Source organism: Chelonia mydas, chromosome 1 (assembly GCF_015237465.2).
Source record: "Chelonia mydas isolate rCheMyd1 chromosome 1, rCheMyd1.pri.v2, whole genome shotgun sequence".
NCBI lineage: Eukaryota > Metazoa > Chordata > Testudines > Cheloniidae > Chelonia > Chelonia mydas.
In genome coordinates, this window is record NC_057849.1 from 16912862 (window position 1) to 16935531 (window position 22670).

The 22670-nt window shown below is 41.2% G+C and overlaps 1 protein-coding gene across 4 annotated transcripts in view; it reads right to left on the minus strand.

The window, feature by feature from the left end:
- INTS4 (integrator complex subunit 4) overlaps window positions 1-22670 on the minus strand; it is a 63133-nt gene that overhangs the window by 38854 nt on the left and 1609 nt on the right. For 3 of the 4 annotated variants that reach the window (XM_037886474.2, XM_037886536.2, XM_037886404.2), the window contains exons 3-11: window positions 12862-12979; window positions 10945-11051; window positions 8727-8912; window positions 7231-7281; window positions 6061-6149; window positions 5625-5745; window positions 4964-5035; window positions 3758-3932; window positions 967-1172 (exon numbers count right to left, since the gene is read on the minus strand). In XM_037886474.2, coding sequence (XP_037742402.1) covers window positions 967-1172; window positions 3758-3932; window positions 4964-5035; window positions 5625-5745; window positions 6061-6149; window positions 7231-7281; window positions 8727-8912; window positions 10945-11051; window positions 12862-12979 — 1125 coding nt within the window. Of the gene's footprint in view, window positions 1-966; window positions 1173-3757; window positions 3933-4963; window positions 5036-5624; window positions 5746-6060; window positions 6150-7230; window positions 7282-8726; window positions 8913-10944; window positions 11052-12861; window positions 12980-19535; window positions 19716-22670 lie in introns of all 4 variants that reach the window. The other variant, XM_037886614.2, reaches the window with a different exon arrangement.

Consider the following 22670-nt stretch of genomic DNA (forward strand, 5'->3'; position numbering starts at 1 on the left):
ATTTCAGTGGCAGATTTTTTTTTTTTTTTTAAATTTACGATTTGCAGAACACCAACACCATGAGAAGAAACAGAAGCCCTGCTGTTAAGAATCTCAGTCTAACTAAACAAATAATGCAATGGGTGATCAAAGGGTGAAAGTATGACAGGGCTGTGCAGAATGTTGAGTGTTTTTTGTTTTTTTTTTAAATAAATTAACACTGCTGAGTGGACAAATCTTCACAAAGAAAGTGTGTTCTAACGAGGGACTTGAGAGAGAGACAATGAAAGCATCGCATGCAAGGTCAGGCATAGGGATTGCAAGGAAGAAGGCATGGAAACAAAAGTGGGAGAAGATTATAAAGGGCTGGATAGGCGCGTGACTTGAGAAGAGGAAAGTCAAGTGTAAGAAGACATGCGAACCAGAGCAGAGTTGTGCAGAGACTTGAAAGCAAGTACAAGAGTTTGTATTTGATAACAAAAGCAGCCAGTAGAAGAGGAGACAGACATGGTAGGAGCAGCTGGCGAAAGCAGTGGGGTTAAAAAAGAAAATGGTAAAGGCAAAGGCCAGCATTTTCAAACAAGGGTCCCTAAACGAAAGTGGCATGATTTACAGAACACTTATTTTGGTGCCCAAGTAGGCATTTAGTTACCAAGTTAGAAAGTATTAGCCAAAGTGCTCAGAAATCCTTCAGGATCAAAGATGCTATATAAAGCATCAATTATCACGTTTCAGCTGGCATAACATGAATGATCAATCATTGTAGAAATACAAACAACAAAAAAAGATGTAGGACTACATTTTCAAACATGATTAGTGATTTTAGGTGCCTTGATTTCTGGGTATCCAACTTCAGCTTTTTTGAAAGTTTAGGCCATACTCTGTATCAGCATATATCTTGACTTTTCATACAAAAATCAAAGGTAATAAATTCTAGGAGATCAAAGACAGTGGCCATGGGAAGTTCTTTCCAAAGAGAACACTTGCCTCTAAGACAGCTAGCACGGTATCGAGCTGGTCCTCTCGCAGAGTTATGTTGTTGGAGATTTTTCTCATCGTGTGTATCGACTGCAATCTTACCTCTTCAATCTCATCATTAAACATGTCTACTAGAAAATCAAGACACTTCTCTGCAAAAGAAGGTGAAGATTGAGCCAGCATACAGAGGGCCTCAACTGCAGCAATCCGAACCTCTGAAAGAAGGAAAAAAAAAAAAAAAAATCTTATTTAGGGTTATTTTTAATACTGGTCAAAAGCTCTATCACCTAGTGGCCAGACCTCAAGCTATGCAAGCGTAAGAATTTTGATAGGAGACCCCTAAGGAAAATTTTGAATCACCAGAGCTGTCTCTGTTAGGTATCATTCACTCCAATTATCAGTTCTGAACAGCACAAGCTACCATTTGAAGTGACACTGGAGATATTTTCAGGTGAGGCAAAAAAACCAAGATTATTATTATTAGATTATTAGAGAGCCATGGCATGTTTTGCAGGAGTAGGAGTTCGATAATTACATTCTGCCTGCCTGTACACTTCCTGCCATTTCAATTGTCGAGAGTGTTCTTCACATCCTTCCTTCACTTGCTGTGTAGTTCTCTATAAAAGTTAGATTTCACCCCAGGGTAATTGTGTTTCAATAGCAGAAGTGAACCGTGCAGCAGTTCTCAAACTGTGGGTAAGGACCCCAAAGTGGATCAGGACCCCATTTTAATGGGGTCACCAGGGCTGGCTTAAACTTGCTGGGGCCCAGGACCAAAGCGCAAGTCCGAGGGCTCAGGTTACAAGCCCCCTGCCTGGGGCTGAAGCCTTTGGGCTTTGGCCTCCCTGCCTGGGGAAATGGAGCTTTGACTTTGTCCCTCCCGCAGGGTGGCAGGGCTTGGGCGGTCTCAGGCTTCGGTCCCCCTCCTGGGGTCATGAAGTAATATTTGTTGTCAGAAGGGGATCGCGGTGCAATGAAGTTTGAGAGCGCTTAGTTTAGAGCTATGCGATCCCTCAGAAAGGAAGAGGTACCATGGGAATGATTAATATGCATGTTATTGGAAAGACCAGAAGGGATAGCCAAGCAGCCCACATGTATTCGTGCTGTAAAAAACACTGTAGGTATTTGAAGTACCTCCACATGTAATCCATTAAATGGAGGCAAAAGACTCTCTCATCCACTTTCTGCAGGCTTTTGTGAACGGTGATCATAAAAACAACAGAACCAAATCTGGCATGTTATAAGATATTTCTATTTTTCATCCAAAAAAGCTTAGCTTGAAAACAGTGAATTAAAATTTGCAAATGTAGCATGTTAGGCTTATTGTTCTTGAACAACATGGTGTGATTCCTGATGCCTCTGATTAACTCGAAAAAATACAATTACAGTAAGACGCTGCTTATTTAGTTATAGATCCTTTCCCCTCATCCACCAACCTACTCACTCAGTTAAGGCAGCACAGATTAAAACACATTTCACTGACATTGCTCTGACAAGGCAGACTCAGATACAGATTGAAAATTAGTACAAGGGAAGGCTGCAGTGCTGGGTATAAGGTGGAACTGTAGCCAGTAGCATTTAAAGTGCAGTAATGGTCAGAGAGGTGACTGTATAATTAATTTCCACATCAGTTCACCAGATCTGTGTGTATTCCGAGTCAATCATTCTTCATTGATAGAAATGCTACCTTTGGAACTGCAGAGCGAAAAATCTATGTGACAGCAAGCTGGATATTATGGTACGGAATCCAAATTGTTTCAAGTGAAAAATCTTTATTATTAAGCCAGAAAGAACCAAGGTTATTTTTCACATCCCAGAAGGACTTTGACAGAAAACACCATGTAATTTTAATTGCAAATTGAGCAAGCCTAATACAGAAGTCATAGAGCAACAAACCAATCTTTACAATGTGATTTTACAGAGATACTTTTTAGAGCACACCCTGTACTTTCTAATGTTCCTCCATCCACATGGTAAATTTTAAAAGCAACAATCAGCAATTACAGCTCATAGAAATGTTCATCTTTAAGGCACTTCACTAACATTAACACTCTCAATAGCCCCATAGAGATACAAGGGGTAAGAATTATTCCCTATCCACAGATGGGGAAGCTGGGGCAGAGAGGTGAAGTGACCTTGGTTAGTCCCATTAACAAGGTCAGTGTCATAGCTAAGTTTACAACTCCAGGGCTTGGGTCCCAATGTTGTGCTCCAAACCACTGCTGGCCAACTCTGTTAAAACTATTTACAGTGAGAGAGGACCAACATGCTTTCAACTGTTGTAAGATGAATGTAGGTTTCCCCTTTCTCTAGGCTCTAGAGAATCTGTCCATTTCCAGGAATAGCAACTAAAGTTTCCAATTTAGGACTCATTCTAGCTTACTGAAGTCAATGAAAACACATCCAGTGGGAGCTGGATCTGATCCTTGAACAGTAGAAGTAGACACTCTTTTCCCCACACACTTACCTAAATTAACTGTTTTAAAAAATTACTGATTTCCGAGTACCCTAATACAGAATCCTTTGCCTGTCCAAAGTGCTGAGCTAACATTAATTCAGTCTTGCAAAATCATGAATATTTACCAACCAGGAACAAAATCTACTTGCTCACCCTCACCAAGATGGTAATGAAAAAAAAACACAACCTTGCAATATATTAGTCACTCTTTTTTTTTTTTTTGGAAAAAGGGGATCTGTTCCAAGCAACAGGAATTTTGGAAAGCTACGTTATCCAGTATGTTAGGGACTTTACATTCAGATCCTCCTTTCTTTGGTTGCCAAATACAAAGTTAACACTCACCATACATTTCATCTTCCAGGCCATGAACAAAAGCCCCACAAGCTCCCGATTCAATCAAGTTCACAGCGCCTGTGTCTATTTCTTCTTTGGGTGCATCGTCTCCCCATTTTCTGCCACTTGAAAACTCCCCAGAGCTGTAGAGCTCTTTGGCTCGTTCATGTGCAGTGCGCTTCCTCTGTGAAAACAAATATTATGTATCATAAAGGCTATTAAATTTTAAAGGAACTATTGGTGCATTAACTGACTTTCTCTGGTTCCATAACAAGGTTATAGCGAAAGACTTCAACAGTGATAGGAGGAAGAGATGTAATTGCTGAGAGACATGAAAGCTACCCTCCTCTTATATGAAAAAATCACTCAATATTTTGTGCTTTGTTTTCACTGGGAAAAGAATATCTAACATGTTTTAATTAACATATCGTTAAACACGATTCTGTAGCTACCCCTGTTAAATTGGGGTTATGCCCTACCACTTTAATATGACTGTGTGTCTATATTAGATAATAACTGGCATTAAATCATGTGTTAATCAAAATGTCTCCACATTTCCTAACACACTTCAGTTGCCCAGTGCAGACAAAGCCTTACGTTCACTTTCCATCCAACCAAGGATCTCAATACACTTTAAAAAAATTAGCGAATTTAGCCCTATCATCCTTGTGAGATACAGACGAGTTATCCCATTTTGTAGATGGAAAAATTGAGCCAAAGAGAAGAAGGATTTTGCCCAAGGTCACTATGTGAATCAACTGCAAAATCATGATAAAAAAAAACAAACAAACAAGAGTCCCAATTCTAAGCGTTAAGTCATTTGAAATGACTGCCAAGCAGATCCTGTAAGATCTTGTGTTATAGCATGTTCCCAAAACTGGAACACAATCTTTCTGTTCACAATAAATAAGAGAGAAGCTCTAAAACAAGATGGTGTCAAGATAGCATGCTAATCCCACTCTCTCCTCAATGAAACCTGAACAGCTTCAGGAGTGATTTATTATAAGAACACAAAAGCTAATGAAGCAGTTTAGCCTTCGTTTTCTGTTAAAGTCAACCTGTCACGATCAATCAACTCTCAATTGCCCTGAGGCATGGAAAAGATAAAGAAATATGTTAGACATTAACTTACCTGTTGTGCAATTTTAGTGCTAGGTAAGGGGGGGGGAGACGGAACGGGAGGGGACAAAATAATAAAAGACAAGGTTTATGTACCCTCAGATCTGACATCAGCTTCTTGTCAAGTGTCTGCTCCAAGAAATGGGAACTAACTTGCTGCATAGATCCCTGAAAAAAAAACAAACAAAAAAAAACCCACATTACGTGAAGAACCAAGATGGTTATCAATGTAAGCCAATAGAATCTGCAGAGTGACACACCCCAGCACAGTGACCACTCATTTCTGTATTTCAAGGGGTTTATATAGTGCTCATCACTGCAGTATTTAGGAGCTTTTAAGCATTCATGAGTGTCCGCATATAAATTCATCACAGCACCCCACTCTCTCCATATAGTTGGTCCTAGCTAGGGATCTAAAAACCTGGCCTTGAAGTTGGGGGCCATAAACGAGATTTTGGTTGTGCTGAGGAGTCCATTCCCCGCAGAGGAGAGAACAGCTGTGAATAGCTGGGAAGCTATTTTCTAATGGATCTGCATATACGCTAGCTCCACCTCCCCCCTCAAAACTGCCTTGAAATTTGGCAGAAATCAATTGATCTAGACACTGATATCACACACAGTATCAACTAGCAAATCCAGTAAACGGAAGTCAGAACATTAATGCTCTCTTCACATCCTTTTTTCCCAAATATAGGCAAAAAAGGCAACATACTGTGACCTTCTACCAAGAGGACATGAAAACAACAAGGAAACTTACCAACAGTTTAGCAGCTTGCACTCTAACAACCCATGAGCCATCACTGACCATATGACATATTTTTCCAAATGCATCATCAACTAAGCGAATTTCTTCATTGGAAGAAGGAATTGGGACAATGCTGAATAAGACAAAGGCACACAATATAAGTCACTGTGCTGAGACTTTGTATAAAATGTGTTATCCTTCGTGGCAAAGGCCAATGAAATAAACAGTGCTCTGCTACTACTATAACACATAAGGAATCTTAGGAACGAACAAACAAAAATATCATCTAGTCCAACGTGTCCACTTTTGGCTTAGGCTATAGGCATTTAATATACATAGCCTTTCAAATCACAATGTAAGGGACTTGTTTAAGACAAAAACCTTCAGAACTAGCATGCTTATTCCTATCCTGTATAACTTTTTGAACCAGTTTGCATACAGCACATACCTCTCAGGATACAGCTGACTGAGGACCCAGATCAACTGAACTGCAGCACTGCGTACCTGTTCATAATCATCTGAGAGCAATTTGCAAGCCTGAAATGAAGGTTTCCAAATATTAATCTTACACCCCTGCACCAGGTTTACATTTAAGCTTCCATTAAACTCTCTTATATGATAAAGTACAGATTCTATACCAGCTAGGTGAGGTTATGAATCAAAATGTATTTGGTTATCTCAACCTAGTCCTACCAGACCTTTGTCCATTAGACAAATCCAGTGCAGTACTTATCAGATTGGTTAGCTCTGCTCAGGTGAGCTCTAGGACTGGCTGAACTACACAGAGACATGAAGAATGTTGCGCAGCACCTGTCCTCGCTACAACTGACTATGATCCATATTATTCTCATTTTCATAGGCCTTGATCCTGAAACCTTATCCATGAAGGTAGACCCCATCCTCATGGGAACATCAATGAGACTATTTAATTCTATTCAGGTTCTTATGCTGCGCTCATCACCACAGTATGAGCACCTTCCAGTAGTACATTAAGCAATGCTACTACACGCCTGCCACATGATGTTTGTTCATTCACCCTCTCTTCAAAGGAGAAAGCATGTGCAGTGGAGTATCTTGTTTTGGTAAGGTTTATTTTTTCCCCCTAATAAATACACCTGTTGCTATGTGTTTACATAATAGAAGGCAGATAAAAAAAATGCACTTTGCACTAGGAGCAGAAAGTGGAGGTGTTGTGATGGTCCTTAGCTCTTGGTGGAACTCATTCCACAGTCTCAGACCCCCGGAGAAAGTTCTGTCTCCTGCACAGATGAGCTTTGCTCTTAAAGTAGAGAGTTCCATTGTGCCAGAGGAGCATAGTTGTCAACCAGGTCTTTGTCCCAGAGCTTTAGATAGTATTTTAGATATCCTGGGCCTAGGCCATGGAATGCTTGGAAGACTCTGCATGTGTGCAAGATTCCACTTGCACAGATTAGATTGCAAGATCGGGGCCACAATTACTAAAATGCCTCACCTTTTCCACAACCCTCTCCCTCCTCCAGTAAAAGTAAGCAAATTACATCTCCACAGCTTCACTGTCTTGAACATACTTCCTTTCCTATTGAACTACTTTGTCACAGAAACTAAAAAAGAACTTGCACAATATTTAATAAGGCATTACCTGACTGTAAATAGTCTGCTGCAATTTTAATCCTCTTTCATGTAGCTGCAGCTATAAAAGGAGGAAAAAAACAAATAGATGCATCATCACATGGTTTTAAATAAGATAGTCAATTTTCATTACTATTGTCTCTACCATTTGATTACCATTGACATGAATCCCATAATAATTGCTTGCTATAGTAGTTGATTCTCTGCTACATTCAACCATTTCATGGCCTCTGCTGAATTAAATATTCTCATCTTATTATAATAAATAATTATCTAGACTATGGTATAAAGTTTGTCTCCATCATACTTGGTTTTTACATTAGTGCTACCAATAACACCATCTTTCTCCAGTCTTCTGAAGAGTTGTGCTTCACAACATGAATTCTCAATAAAATCTTGTCCGAAAACATTCTCAACTACTGATCCAGCAAAGCTGTATACCCTTCTCTAGCAACCTCAGACAGTTTCTACACAGAATAATGTAGTTCCATATGAGTTTCCGAAGTATAAATAGTAAGACAGAATTATATATGTTCCCTATACATGGGAAGACTATCCGGTAGGCTGTCATCTGAAAGAAAAGCATTTATCTTTTCTAGACAAGCCTCTGCAGACTACAATTTACAAATGAAGAAAAAATATTAAAACAGTAGCAAAGTAGTCATGGGCAAGGTTTTTTGGTGCCTCCAAAGAATGCTTTCTGGTCTCAAACTACAGAACGATGGAGGCTTTTGTGCTGTGATAGTATATTGTCCTGGCAATAAGAGTCTAGGTTTGGACATTCAATTTAACCATAAAAAGTCACATGAACATGTTTAAAAAAATATCTGTAAAGAGAGTCATTAAAATACAACAGAAGTGGATGGAAAGAGCAGAGGGAGATCCCAACCAGACCCTACTGAAATCCTGTATTAAATGCTGCCTCTTTTTCAGAAGTTTAACGAGTGTTAATTTGAATACCCTCCATCCCCACATGGAAATGGGTTTACCTTACTAGCAGTTGCTGAACACCCAATTAACATGATTACTGAGCCCTGCAGAAATGCTATTTTTAAGCATAAACTTTCTCTTGGATTTTTCCAGTTACTGAAGTATTTCTTCTTCCTTCAGCAACTTCCTGATGCTACATCCCAACAAGCATTAGTTGGAGTGGTCAGTATTGACCATAACCAAAGCTAAAGCAAGGAAAGCATATTTATTGCTAATTGGAATGTGCCTGATTTTGTTATATACACACACACACACCAAAAAATCTGAAGTCACTAAAATGATAAACTTCCAAAATATATATTTATCCTCTATTAATCTATTGTACAAGAATCTGGATATTCCCCTCACACTTTTTCAAGGCCAATTTAATTGAAACTTGGGTAACTTTATTTCTCACATTTACCAAAATGACTTAATAAATCACCTTCCTGACTGAGTTTTTCTGGCTCAATTTACAACCACTTACAAGTCTTCTTGAGTGACTCCTAATACATTTAAGTGTGCAGCAGCACTTACCATAGCTTTTATAGCTGCAGTCCTAACACGAGGGTCCTGATCAATAAAGTGGTCCCCTATTATCTTCTGGACATCTTTGGTAGCCAGGCTTTCAGCTTCTTTTGTGGCACCTTTTTCCACAGATCCAAGATAACCAATCAGCTGGAGGCACTTGTTTCTGACACCATGGGAGGAGTCCGTCAGATACTGTGTAATGGGATAGAAGAAGAAATGTTTTTCTTGGTATTTTATCCTTTCAAGCAGCAGACTGTTTCACATGAGATGAAGCCTCCCAAAAGTTTGTGTTTTGTTTTAAAGTTACAACAGTTTTCAGGGAAAAAGTCCAATAGTAGCTTTCCTTCAAATATTTGATGCTTACTTTATTCTATATATTATCAATCCTACAGAACAATAATTTCATGAAGAAGTTTAATCAGAAATTTTACACACACATACATTACAGTTCTCTCCACAGAAAACAGCTTTTTCAGCAACGAATTAAAATAAGCTTTCTCGTGGGGCATAATTTTCAAAAACAGTTGCAGATGTAATTTAGGCAAAGTACTGCACAGCCTAAGCAGCACACACAAAATGAGTAACTGCTCATGCAGCAAGGGTATTTGGCACTTACAACCATCCTCCCCATTTTGCAATTAAGAATAGAAGTATCCAAGTTGGAATTCAAGAGTTCCTAGTTCCCAGTCTTGTGCTCATACCAAAACTGCCTCAGAGTTTATATGACTTAAAAGATACCCTTAAATTTAGTAATCCTACCAAGGATTCCTATCCTGCAATAGATTGACACTGAAATCTCCTATTGATTTGGTACACACACAGAAAAACAATTGTGGATACAGCTTGCCTCTTAATACAATTTGTAGAAAGAAAATCCTCCTCTACAGGTATATTTTCAAGCGGTGAGTAAAATTAGGTAGCATTTCACCAGTCAATGAATCACCAATCTTCTGTATCAATGAAACACACACTATTAAATCCCTCCCAAAAAAGCATTTTAAAGATCTTTTAATATAATACAATTTCTTCTTATATATTCTTCTCCTCCAACACTTTAGTAGAGGATTGATCATAATCCAAGGAAAAGCAGAATACTTTAAAATTAAATTTAAAGAAGGGGAGTGACTCACTGACTCAGATAATTTTTTCATTAAAATACCAAAAGAGAAATAGGTAATTATGGATAATTTATTAACTCACATGGCAATTCATTCTGTGATTTTTATTCAACGCGGCTACTCCATGAACAGAATGTACTTTGGTTACCGACATAATTGTAACAAATTGAGATTGGTCAAATCAAACATTAGAGTCAGTATATTTTCTCCCTTTAACAACAAGATTATCTTAGCTATAAACAGATACTGTTTTCCTGAGACTAGATGGGTGTGGTAATATTGTTTATTGGACCAACTTCTGCTGGTGAAAGAGACAAGCTTTCAAGCTTCCACAGAGCTCTTTATTTCTTTTAATAGGGCTCTTATGTGAGACATAAGTGCTGAGGGAAAGGGTTAGCAGGTGTGGAAGTCAGATAACATTGATTGCACAAGCTTCAAAAATAATACCCCCTAAATGCTGCAAACTAATGCCAGCTAACATTATCTATGAACTCTGAGCTTCATTTCCTTTGCTTTTTAAATATAAAAGGCAACTGTGGTCTAGTGGATTGAGGACAGGCCTACAAATTAGGGAATCTGGATTTACGTAGAACTATTGGGATGCTAGGTGAATTGCAGACAGGTAGAAAGACAATGTCCATATCCAAATTTAAGATCGTTCTGTTCACCTGGCTTCTCCATGCACCAGTAATGCCATCAGGAAAACAGGAACAACTTTTAACCACATTTAACACGGCTGCTACTCTGAAACCATTTGTAAATCTGTACATGAACAGGGTTACGTAAGTGGAAAGTATGAAAACTGATATGAGTACGATTCTAACAAGTAGGTCATAGCTGCTATTTTGAGGCTGCAAGAGTCTCATTAATTCAGATTTAGAGATTTTGAGGGTTTCAGTGTACTGGACACTGTTATGTAGATTTTTTGCATTGATGTTATCAGAATTTTTATGATTGGCAATGACGCATATTTAAAATTTAGAGTGAAACTCTCCTCCCAGATATGTGCATGCAACCGCTTTTGATTTCAACACAAGCTACACGAGTATCTGGGAGCAGAATTTGGTCTCTACAGCATATTTACTTCATCAATAAGACTATATTACCTTGCAGGCTACGTCTAGCAGTCTCATTCTGACAGCTGGGTTCTCTGTGAGTTTCGTCCCAATCACCAACAGGGTATCCAGCAGCTGAGCAAGAACTTGGTGGGACTCTGTTAAACAAAACAGTGAAAGGTTTCATATCTCTTTACTAATTTCGTGAGCCTACAGAGATCTCACTGTCTACGTTGCAAGTAAACTGAAAAACCACTGTGCGTATTACATAAATGATGTTCTCACAGGATGGAATTTCTAAAAGTGCCTAAGTCCCACTGACTGTCAATTGAACTTGTGCTCCTAAATCCCACTGGTGACCTGCATCCCCCACCTCCCAAGAAATGTTTTTTACATAAAGTGCTTGGAGGGATGAAATTCTTTTAAAATTAAAACAGACTTTGTTACAGCAAGAAATGGGGGATAGTTTGTCCTTCACCCTCTTATGAAAACAGTGCTCGTGGAATGTTGTTTTTGTGCAAATTAAAAATAAACTTCTGCCATTATCCTGCAGCTGGGGTGAGGAAAGATTCCATTACAGTGTTCCACTTGCAAACAAGGCTGTCCCCCAACACAGAGCAGTTAAGAAACAATGTCTCTGCCTCTGTGATTTTACAGCAGGAACATACACTCTGTACCGTCTGCTGTTCTACAATGACATTATATAACAAACAGTGATGCTGAAAGATTTTTTTGCCTTGAGAATGTCATGATAGGATTTTCCACTGGTCATAAAAATAGAGAATACGGGGGGTTGAGGGGGGAGGAAATAACGTTCCCTCTGAGCAATAATCCCCCATCTTATACTTAGGCTGTTTGTGTTCACATAGGAGTCTTGCCACAGTCCTTAGATCACTGGTCACCAACTCGTCGATGGCAACTGACTGGTTGATCCTGGAGCCTCTGCCAGTCGATCGCGATCTCCGGTGCAGCAGGGCTCAGGCAGGCTGCCTGCCTGCCGTGGCCCAACTCCGCTCCCAGAAGCGGCTGGCTGCTGGCACGTCTCTGCGGCCCCTGGGAGGAGGGGAGTCAGGGAGCTCTGTGTGCTGCCCCAGCCCCCAGCACCATCCCTGCAGCTCCCATTGGCTGGAAACCAGCCAATGGGAGCGCCGGGGGTGGTGCTTACAGGCGCAGGCAACGCGAGGAGACCCACTGCCCCCATCCCACCCAGAGCCGACAAAGACGTGCCAGCAGCCAGCCGCTTCTGGGAGTGGCATGGGGCCATGGCAGGCAGGCAGCCTGCTTGAGCCCTGCTGCGCCGCTGACCGGGAGCTGCCTGTGGCAAGTGCCTCCCAGCCAGAACCTGCACCTCGCAACCCCTCTTACACCCCAACCCGGAGCCCCCTCCTGCACCAACTCCCTCCCAGAGCCCGCACCCCTCACCCCCTCCTGCACCCCAATCCCCTGCACCAGCCTGGAGCCCCCTCCTGCACCCAAACTCCCTCCCAGAGCTTGCACCCCTCAGTCCTGCACCGCAACCTTCTGCCCCAGGCTCAACCAATACACACCCCGCAGTTGAGATTGTTACATTGATTTGTGACAATCCCTGAAGGATTTTGGATCTACAAACCACAAATGAGACTAATAAAAAGTAAAACTCATGAAATGTCCAGTGGATTCTATGAGATTAGGTGCAGTGTGACCGGATGACCCCTGCACACAAACTCCCTCCCAGAGCTAGCACACCTCACTCCTGCACCCCAATCCCCTGCCCCAGACTCAGCCTGGAGCCCCTTCCCACATTCCCAGCCAGAGTAGGGAATGGAGTGAGCAGGGCGGGCCTCGGGGAAGGGGGCGGGGTAGATCCTGGGTTGATCTTAAATTCAAAAAGTGATCTTGTGCGTAAAAAGGTTAGAGACCACTGCCTTAGATGTACAAAGTCTGGAGGATTCTGCCTTGATTTCAAATTAGATCTGAAGTGTGACTTACTCTCATTTTGAAGTGTGTTAATTGCATCATCCATAATGCAGTCTGGAGAAAATCCTGCCGTCTTCGATAACAAACCTAGCAAGGAAGCAATCTTCAATCTCACAGAGGGATCGTTCTCCTAGGGATGAAAGAAATGATGGTCTCCTCTGCTCTCTTTTCAGCTTAAAGATCATAAAATAGTGAAATACAGGCCAGGACCCACATACAGCACAAAACCATGGACACCAAGACTGCAGCCACCCCCTCACCGGCCCTAATTACTGCAGCACAGCAATGCTAAATTCAATGGCATATTGAGATTCCCGTGGTAGCTCCCAGAACATTTCAAAAGAGTTCTTTCACTGAATATGAAATGAGTAACGCACTGAAAGTATTCCCTGTTATTTTGATACTAAATTCAGATGGCTCAAATGGTTTCAGTTTTACACCGTACATTTTCAGTTTTCAGCATGCAGGAGAGTTTTCTATTGACAACACAAATGTATTGTAACAATTATTGATGAGAAAGATGGAGGATTTTAGAAAGTGGGTAGAGGGAGTTGGGAGTTTTGGCACCCAGAACGTGTCAAAAAGAAGTTTGGGGTTTAGCACAAAGGAAGCAGTTGAGGCTTTTCGCACTGGGAAGGATGTGCGTCTTGTGTGTCTGCCTACAAACAAAGGAGAAAGCTGCCTCACTGCAACCAAAGATAACAGTAAGTGTATTAGCTATGGATTTCTGCCAATTTATGCAATAGTGAAAGTTTCTGGCCATGTTTCATGTTGCCATCATTAGGCATCAGAATCAACATTCCATTTAAATTAGTAGGAGTAGTCCACATCTCTCAGAGTTACTGATTCAGGCTGCCTGCAGCGTTAGGAAGACAACTATGTCTCAGGTCATACTTGGAAATTTTCCCTACCATAAGGGTGTAGGAGAAATCTAACTAAGGCCTAGTCTACACTGGCAACGTTAAAGCGCTGCTGTGTAACGTGGCTTGTATAGTCGCGGCAGAGCACTGGGAGAAAGCTCTCCCGGAGCTCTAAAAAAAACCCCAGCTTCATGAGGGGCGCAGCTACCAGCGCTGGAGCACTCTCTACCCTGGCGCTTTACAGTGCTGAAACTTGCTGCCCTCAGGGGGTGTTTTTTCACTCCCCTGAGCAAGAAAGTTGCAGCGCTGTAAAGTGCCAGTGTAGACAAGCCCTTAGACTGTGGAGACAAGATCTGTAAGAAATAAGGTCACATTATGTGGCCAAGCAATCATGGGGCCCTGAATATCAGACCTGCAATATCATCACACATTAATGGTGTGACATTCTATACCTTGGGGGAGCGCCCCATATTCATCATTTATATATAATTGTGATTTTTCATATAAAGCACACCATGCGAGGTATCAGGGGAAAGGTTATAATCCACTAAAAGCCATGGTTCTATCTAAATATGTGTATCATTAGGGCATATAAAGTTATGAGAATTATGTTGTATGGCTGTCACTAAAATACGCAGTGGATTTGAGAAGTGCCCAGATACTAGCTCTCCAGAGAAAATGACAAGGGAGGTAACCAATGCCCAGGTGGGTGCTGAACAGACATCACCAGCCCTTGTACAGCAGAAGAGTTACAATTCACTGACTCACTCACAGGAGACACTATGAACTGCAATATCCAGTAGGGTGAGAACAACTGCTTGATCTAGATGTTTCCCAGTCTAATAGGGTTGAGTTTAGATTGCGTGCTTATTAGGGCTGTCAAATGATTAAAAAAATTAATCGCGATTAATCGCGCTGTTAAGCAGTAACAGAATACCATTTATTTAAATATTTTTGGATGTTTTCTTCCTTTTCAAATATATTGATTTCAGTTACAACACAGAAAAAGTATACAGTGCTCACTTAATATTTATTTTTGATTACAAGTATTTGCACTGTAAAAAAAGTAGTATTTTTCAATTCACCTAATACAAATACTGTAGTGCAATCTCTTTATTATGAAAGTTGAACTTACAAGTGTGGAATTGTGTACAAAAAAACTGCATTCAAAAATAAACCAATGTAAAATTTTAGAGCCTGCAAGTCCACTCAGTCCTACTTCTTGTTCAGCCAATCACTCAGACAAACAAGTTTGTTTACATTTGCAGGAGATAATGCTGCCCGTTTCTTGTTTACAATGTCACCTGAAAGCAAGAACAGGTGTTCTTATGGCACTGTTATAGCCAGTGTTGCAAGATATTTATGTGCCAGATGCACTAAAGATTTATATGTCCCTTCATGCTTCAACCACCATTTCAGGGGACATGCATCCATGCTGAGGACGGGTTCTGCTCGATAACAATCCAAAGCAGTGCAGACCGACGCATGTTCATTTTCATTATCTGAGTCATGCCACCAGCAGATGGTTGATTTTCTTTTTTGGTGGTTTGGGTTCTGTAGTTTCCACATCGGAGTGTTGCTCTTTTAAGACTTCTAAAGCATGCTCCACACCTCAGCACTCTCAGATTTTGGAAGGCACTTCAGATTCTTAAACCTTGGGTCAAGTGCTGTAGCTATCTTTAGAAATCTCACATTGGTACCTTCTTTGCGTTTTGTGAAAGTGTTCTTAAAATGAACTACAGTGCTGGGTCATCATCCGAGACTGCCATAACATGAAATATATGGCAATATGTGGATAAAACACAGAGCAGGAGACATACAATTCTCCCCCAAGGAGTTCAGTCACAAATTTAATTAACACATTATTTTTTTAACAAGCGTCATCAGCAAGGAAGCATGTCCCCTGGAATGGTGCCGAAGCATGAAGGGGCATATGAATGTTTAGCATATCTGGAAATTAAATACCTTGCAATGCTAGCTACAAAAAAAGTCATGCAAATGCCTGTTCTCACTTTCTGGTTACATTGTAAATAAGAAGAGGACAGCATTATCTCATGTAAATGTAAACAAACTTGTTTGTCTTAGCGATTGGCTGAACAAGAAGTAGGAGTGAGTGGACTTGTGCACTTACCTCTGCTAATTTGCCCCAGCTGTGAATCTGGCATGGGATCATGATCTGCACTACAGGGGCCTGCGGAAGCCACTTTACATTATTTTAGTTTTGAGTGCAGTTATGTAACAAAAGAAAATATCTACATTTGTAAGTTGCACTTTCACGACAAAGATATTGCACTATAGTACTTGTATGAGGTGAATTGAAAAATACTATTTCTTTTATCATTTTACAGTGCAAATATTTGTAATAAAAATATACTTTGGTTTCAATTACAACACAGAATACAATATCTTTGAAAATGCAGAAAAACATCCAAAATATTTAATAAATTTCATAAATGGTATTCTATTGTTTAACAGTGCGATTAAACTGCGATTAATCGTAACTAATTTTTTTTTAGTTAATCGCGTGAGTTAACTGCGACTAATCAACAATCCAAGTGCTTGTATTTTATTTTCTTTTGGTAACTAACTCCGACTTTTGGCCTATCACTTAAAATCTATTTTTTGTAGTTAGTAAACTTGTTTAACTGTTTATCTTTACCAGTGAGTTTGCCCAAAGTGTTTGGTAAGGGTGTTTGCTCAGGTTTACAAAGGCTGGTGTATATCCACTTTCCATCGATGAAGTGGTCAACCAATTAATAAATTTGCACTACTCGCCTTGAGCAGTACAAAATGGTATACTCCTGAGGTACAAGGCTAGGAGCTGGGGTGGGGATTTGGCTGGTGCCTTTCTCAGTGTGATTCATAGAATTATAGGACTGGAAGAAACCTTGAGAGGTTATCTAGTCCAGTCCCCTGCACTCATGGCAGGATTAAATATTACCTAGACCATCCCTGACACGTCTTTGTCTAACCTGCTCTTAAAAATCTCCAAAGATGGAGATTCCACAACCTCCCTAAGCAATTTATTCCAGTGCTTAACCACCCTGACAGTTAGGAATTTTTTCCTAACGTCCAACCTAAATCTCCCTTGCTGCAATTTAAGCCCATTGCTTCTTGTCCTATGCTTAGAGGTTAAAAAAAACATTTTTTCCTCCCTCCTCCTTGTAACAACCTTTTACATATTTGAAAACGTATTTGATCATGCGTGGCTTTGGGAGCATTCATGCAATCTAGCTGAGTGTGGGGCTCCACATGCGGTTGTACTGAGTGATAACAGTGTCTGGAGGGGTTTGCTGCTTGTCACTAGCAAAGCATTATGAGAGATAGCCCAGGCTGGAGAGTTAAGGGGGCACAGCGGTCCCGTGGTCCCAGGCTGCACCCTGGGGATTCCGTCACAAATGGTTCACATGGTTTAATGTTCTGCCTGAAACAGTGGCCAATGTCAGAGGCATCCACTCCATAATGCAATAGGCCAATGAAGAGCAATTTCTTCATAATTCTAGCTGGAGAGCAACCTATGCCCTGAAGAATGAAGACTTAGTGCTCTTGCAATATTACTCCTCGGGGAATTCTGCGCTGTTGTGTGCATGCATAATTAATGAGCCATGCATTTTTTAATATTTTGCACCGAAAAAAGCTTCTGCCGAAATGTTGCTGTAGTTCTGCCTTTTGCCCACCAGAGGGCGCTGTGGAGAAAGAACACAGCAGCAACTCCCGGCCAGTAAGGGAAGACAAAGAGCCTGCAGAGCCTTCTTCACAGCGCCTGTCAGGCCAGGTCAGGAGACAGGGGCTATGGGGAGACAGAGTCTCATAAAGGCTAGTGGGGGAGGCGCTAAATGGGAGTGGAGGCACAGGACCACATGGGGATGTGGGAGTGGGTGTCTGAGTGGTGGTGGAGGAACACATGGAGACAGGAGCAGATGTGCCTGACTGAATGGGAGAGGCTAGGGGTCAGCCAGGGTCTGCATGGGGGAAGCTTCCTAACAATCCCACCTTGCGCCCCCAAAAAACTTGTTCCGTACTTTTCCCACCCATACCCAACAACCTTCCAAGTTCACACCCAGCAATTTACTCCCCTCTTCCTCAGCTCCTCTGTTACCCCTGACACCCCCAAGCCTTTGCACTGCTTTTGAGGGGTGTGGGAAATAAAGTTCTGTATTGTAGTTTAAATGAATTATTACTCCGAGTTCTATATTAATATGCCTAGTAAGGAATCTATCTGTCAAAAAACGTTTCCTGAATCTTTTTTGTTGTCATCTGTATTGTTACAGACATACTTGCTGACAGGTATTTTGAAATAAATGACTAAAAATAATTGAAACTGGTGTGATTGTGTTATTTTGACAAATAAAATATGCAGAATTTTAAAATATTGTGTGCTGAATTATTAATTTTTTGTTGCAGAATTACTCCCAGGAGTACAATACGCAGTATAACTAAACTATTTACCTGAATAACGTGAGGCACAGATTTCCACAGAATACACTATGTGCTTAAACAAATTTCCAATGCCTCTGATATTCTTATATTAAAAGGATATATTAACCTAGATTTAAATGAAATTAACTATTTCTAATAAAGGTATTTTTTTAATCCTACATGAATGAGTCTTGCAGTTTTATTTTAAACAAGTTTAAAAGATTATTGAGGTGTCTCTCTCTCCCACCTCTTGGCCGTGAGCAGTGGATTAGGGAAACTGACCTTAGCTTCCAGGTCTTGTCATTACCTCATGGACCAGTACAGAGGAGGAACCTCCAGCTCCCTACTCCTGGCCAAGTGGACAAGTCAGGAAAAGGCTCCAAGGATCAGCTCAGCTGCAAATGACTCTGAGCTCTTAAGGACTAAATTTTCTAAAGATTACAACTCCCATTTATGCACTTATTTAAGTGACAGGATTCTCAGAAGAGCACAGCATGTTGGGCACTCAGCTCTTTGGAAAATCTGGCCAGAAAATCACAATGAAAGCTGTTGGGTCTGAACACTTCTGAAAATCTGGCCCCAATTGTGGCAGTGGAGCACTTGAAATATGAGGCTTATATGTAGATTTAACCATGTATGTTATCTTGTATTGTCTTCACAGAATTTCATCTCTGTCTTTTTGTTGTCCAATTATAATTAGATGTTGCCTTGTGGCTCCTATCAAGTTGTCAGTATGACCCTCAGTTGGACAATGCATGGGTAAGACCCCTGAAGTATGATATCCAACCCTATTCTAAAGAATGATAATTATTCTTCCCAGACATATTTTCATGCAATTGTTGCCTCTGAGAGATGAGCAAAAGAAATTCACATTATGGGAAATCTGTCCCAACGGCTTTCCTGGGACATGGCCAGGATATGTTAGGTTTCTTATGTTACATAGTCCTTCAGTTTGTTGGAAAGTCACATTTGGAAAAGAAGTTTCCATCAAGATTTTAGTGAAGAGTAAGGAGAAAGCCACCAAATAGTCTCAATTGGCATGCCAATGCAGGAAAAGTGTAGAAATAAATCTATATGTCTTAAAAATCTTAGACTGACTTCAATATGGGATAGACTCAAAGATAAAATGTAAGAGAATACAGAAAAAAGCATGTTGAAATTAACCAACTAAGTATTCATGAAGCAGTTACCACCTTGGTATGATTGCTAATGTTTTTGAGGACACTGTAGGAACAAGCTAACTCTCAGCTTGTGCACATACACAAAAAGAGGGCAAGAAATAGTCTTCAACCAAGCACTTTGGAAAGGGAGTAATAGCCATTATAACAGGGAACTCCCACATAATTTGATAAAACAGGATGGGATTCACAAAATTAAATCTCAGAAGGATTGTTCTGAATTTCATACCTTGGCAGATATCAGGTTAGTTGGCTGAAAATGACCAAAGCAATTCCCCTTGTGATTTCATCAACAGGAGAAGTAATGATTACTTAAAAAGAGAACCATCATGAGGATGTTCAGAAGCAAAGTTTCAGTGTGCAGTGCAGATCTATTATTCACAATGAGGTCTGGATGTATAGAACAGACCTGGAAGAGGATTAAGGGGAGGACTATTACCTAGATGCCAAAAAAGTATACATTGTTTCATTATTCATTTATTAGTTAGCTGAGAGCTGGTGACATGGATCAAACTGACAGCCTAGAGTCTAAACTAAAATGTCCACAGACCAGGTACAGCGGGGCAACAGAGCAGCTTTACAGGCTTCCTGCACACTGCCCTGCTTGTATGACACAACCATGACCCTTAAGTAGAGTCCTGTGAACTTGCGGATATCTGCAGACCATGTTTGCGGATGGATACGGATCCTATTTTACAGCTAGAGCCCTGCAAATATCCACTTTATATCCACAGACCATGTTTGCGGATTGGATATGGATACCAATTTTGTACCCGCACAGGGTTCTACCCTTAGGGACAATCTGCAGAAACAACATACAGCAGACCCCCGTTTATCCGACCCTCTATTATCCAGCTCTCCATATTAACTGAACAACCAGCGCACACAGGTCCAGAAGTAAGCAATCTCATCTGTGGCCACTAGACAGTGCTGCAGCCTCGCACCTTCCCATTCTCCGGATTATCCGAATATTGGATTATCCGATCTGGGCCCGGTCCCAATTAGATCAGATAAACGGGGTTCTGCTGTAGTTCATCCTGCATGCCAACTTGCTCCTTGGCCTCTCTGCTGAAATTGCCAACCAGAGTGCTAATTAACCACAAATCTGGGATGATGGTTTTATGGGGCTTAGATCAGTGGCTCTCAAATTTTCCAGAGTACTGTACTTCTTTCAGGAGTTTGATTTGTCTTGCGTACCTCAAGTTTCACCTCACTTAAAAACCACTTGCTTACAAAATCAGACATAAAAATAAAAAAAAGTGTCACGGCATGCTATTACTTAAAAATTGCTTACTTTCTCATTTCGAATTATTCATATAATTATTTTAAAAAATCAATTGCCGTATAAATATTGTACTTACATTTCAGTGTATAGTATATAGAGCAGTATAAACAAGTCATTGTCTGTATGAAATTGTAGTTTGTACTGACTTCACTAGTGCTTATGTAGCCAGCTGTAAAGCTAGGCAAATATCTAGATGAGTTGGTGTAACCCTGGAAGACTTCTGCGTACCCCTGGTTGAGAACCAGTGGCTTAGACCACCAACCCTTTTCACATAGGACACCGAGCAGCCCAAAGGAGCAGCAAACAGGAGAGTTTTACAAGGGAGTTCTCCAGGTGAAGGAGGAGCAACTACGCGAACCTTGGGGTGAGTTTGTTGTCTGTCTGTCGTTGTGTGCATGCTTGCTTGCTGTGTGCCTGATTCATTGAAGTTTATCAGGTGGTGTGTTTGGGGGGCTCTGTGCTGAGCCTAGCTGCCTGCTAGGCCAAGCTGAGAACTTCCTAACAAGGCTCTAGCCTGCCATCCTTTCATCCCTAATCCCTTTAGGATGCCCTGACAAAGGAGTGGGGCTAACTCAGAGACCAGGAGTTTAAAAAGCCAGCTTATAAGTGACCAGAGGAGCTAGCAAACAGGAGGTTTTTGCATGGGAGTTTAGAGAGCAAGCATGGAGAGCCAAATACACCTAACAAATTCTCTAAATTTAGGCCCATAAACACTCTCTCCCCACCCGACCCTTCCAAAAAACCACACACACAAAACCCCCCCAGAAACCATACAAACAATGCAGCCAGAAGTCCAGTAACAGAGTGGGGGCTATTCAGTTTACTGCACTGACTACATCATGTATGAGTACCTGCCTTGTGGGCAGGTGGAATGCATATGCATTTGGTGCAAGCAGCTCATGGCCCTCAGATACAGAGTACAGGGTCTTGAGACCAGAGTGGCTGAACTGGAGGAGCTAAAGGAGACAAAGAGGACACAATAGAGAGATCCCACCCCCATTCAAACAACCTCTGTGCCACTGAGGAGGAGGAGGAAAGTCTCAGGGAAGGAGAACATCAATCTAGAGCAGACAGAAACAATCCCATAGTCGGAACCTTCCTTCCAGATGATGTAATGGCATCCTCGCACACTGAAGATAGCACTCTGGGAGAGGGGACCCCTGTTATTGGGAAGCGACAGGTAATAGTAATGGGGGGGGATTTGATTATTAGAAATACCGATAGTTGGGTTTGTGATGACCGAAAGAACTGCATGGTGAATTGCCTGCCAGGTGTGAAGGTTGCGGACCTCTCGAGACATAGACAGAGTGACTTATGTGCAATGCTGGGGAGGAGCCAATGGTCGTGGTACATGTAGGTACCCATGGCATAGGGGAAGGAAGGTGAGAGGTCCTGGAGGCCAAATTTAGGCTGCTAGGTAACAGATTAAAAGTCCAGAACCTCAATGGTAGCATTCTTTGAAATGCTTCTAGTTACACGCACAGGCCAGTTAGACAGGAAAAACTGCAGGGTCTTAAGTGACCACTTAAGATGAGCTAATACCAGCAGGAGAGCGGGGCGTGGGATGGGACATCTGATTTGTGTCCATTTATTCTTCTACGTAGAGACTGTCCAGTTTGACCAATGTACATGGCAGAGGGGCACTGCTGGCACATGATGGCATATATCACATTGGTAGATGTGCAGGTGAACAAGCCTCTGATAGCATAGCTGGTGTGATTAGGTAAAAGAATAAATGGATACAAATCAGATGTCAAGAATTATAACATTCATAAACCAGTCAGAGAACACTTCATCTCTCTAGTCACTTGATTACAGACCTAAAAGTTTCAATATTACAACAAAAAGACTTCAAAAACGGACTCCAACGAGAGACTGCTGAATTGGCATTAATTTGCAAATAGAGACTGGGAGTGGATGGGTCATTACACAAAGTAAAACTTTCCCCATGTTTATTCCCCCCGCCTCCCCACTGTTCCTCAGACGTTCTTATCAACTGCTGGAAATGGCCCACCTTGATTGTCACTAAAAAAGGTTTTCTCCCCTCCCCCCCCCCCGCTGGTAATAGCTCACCTTACC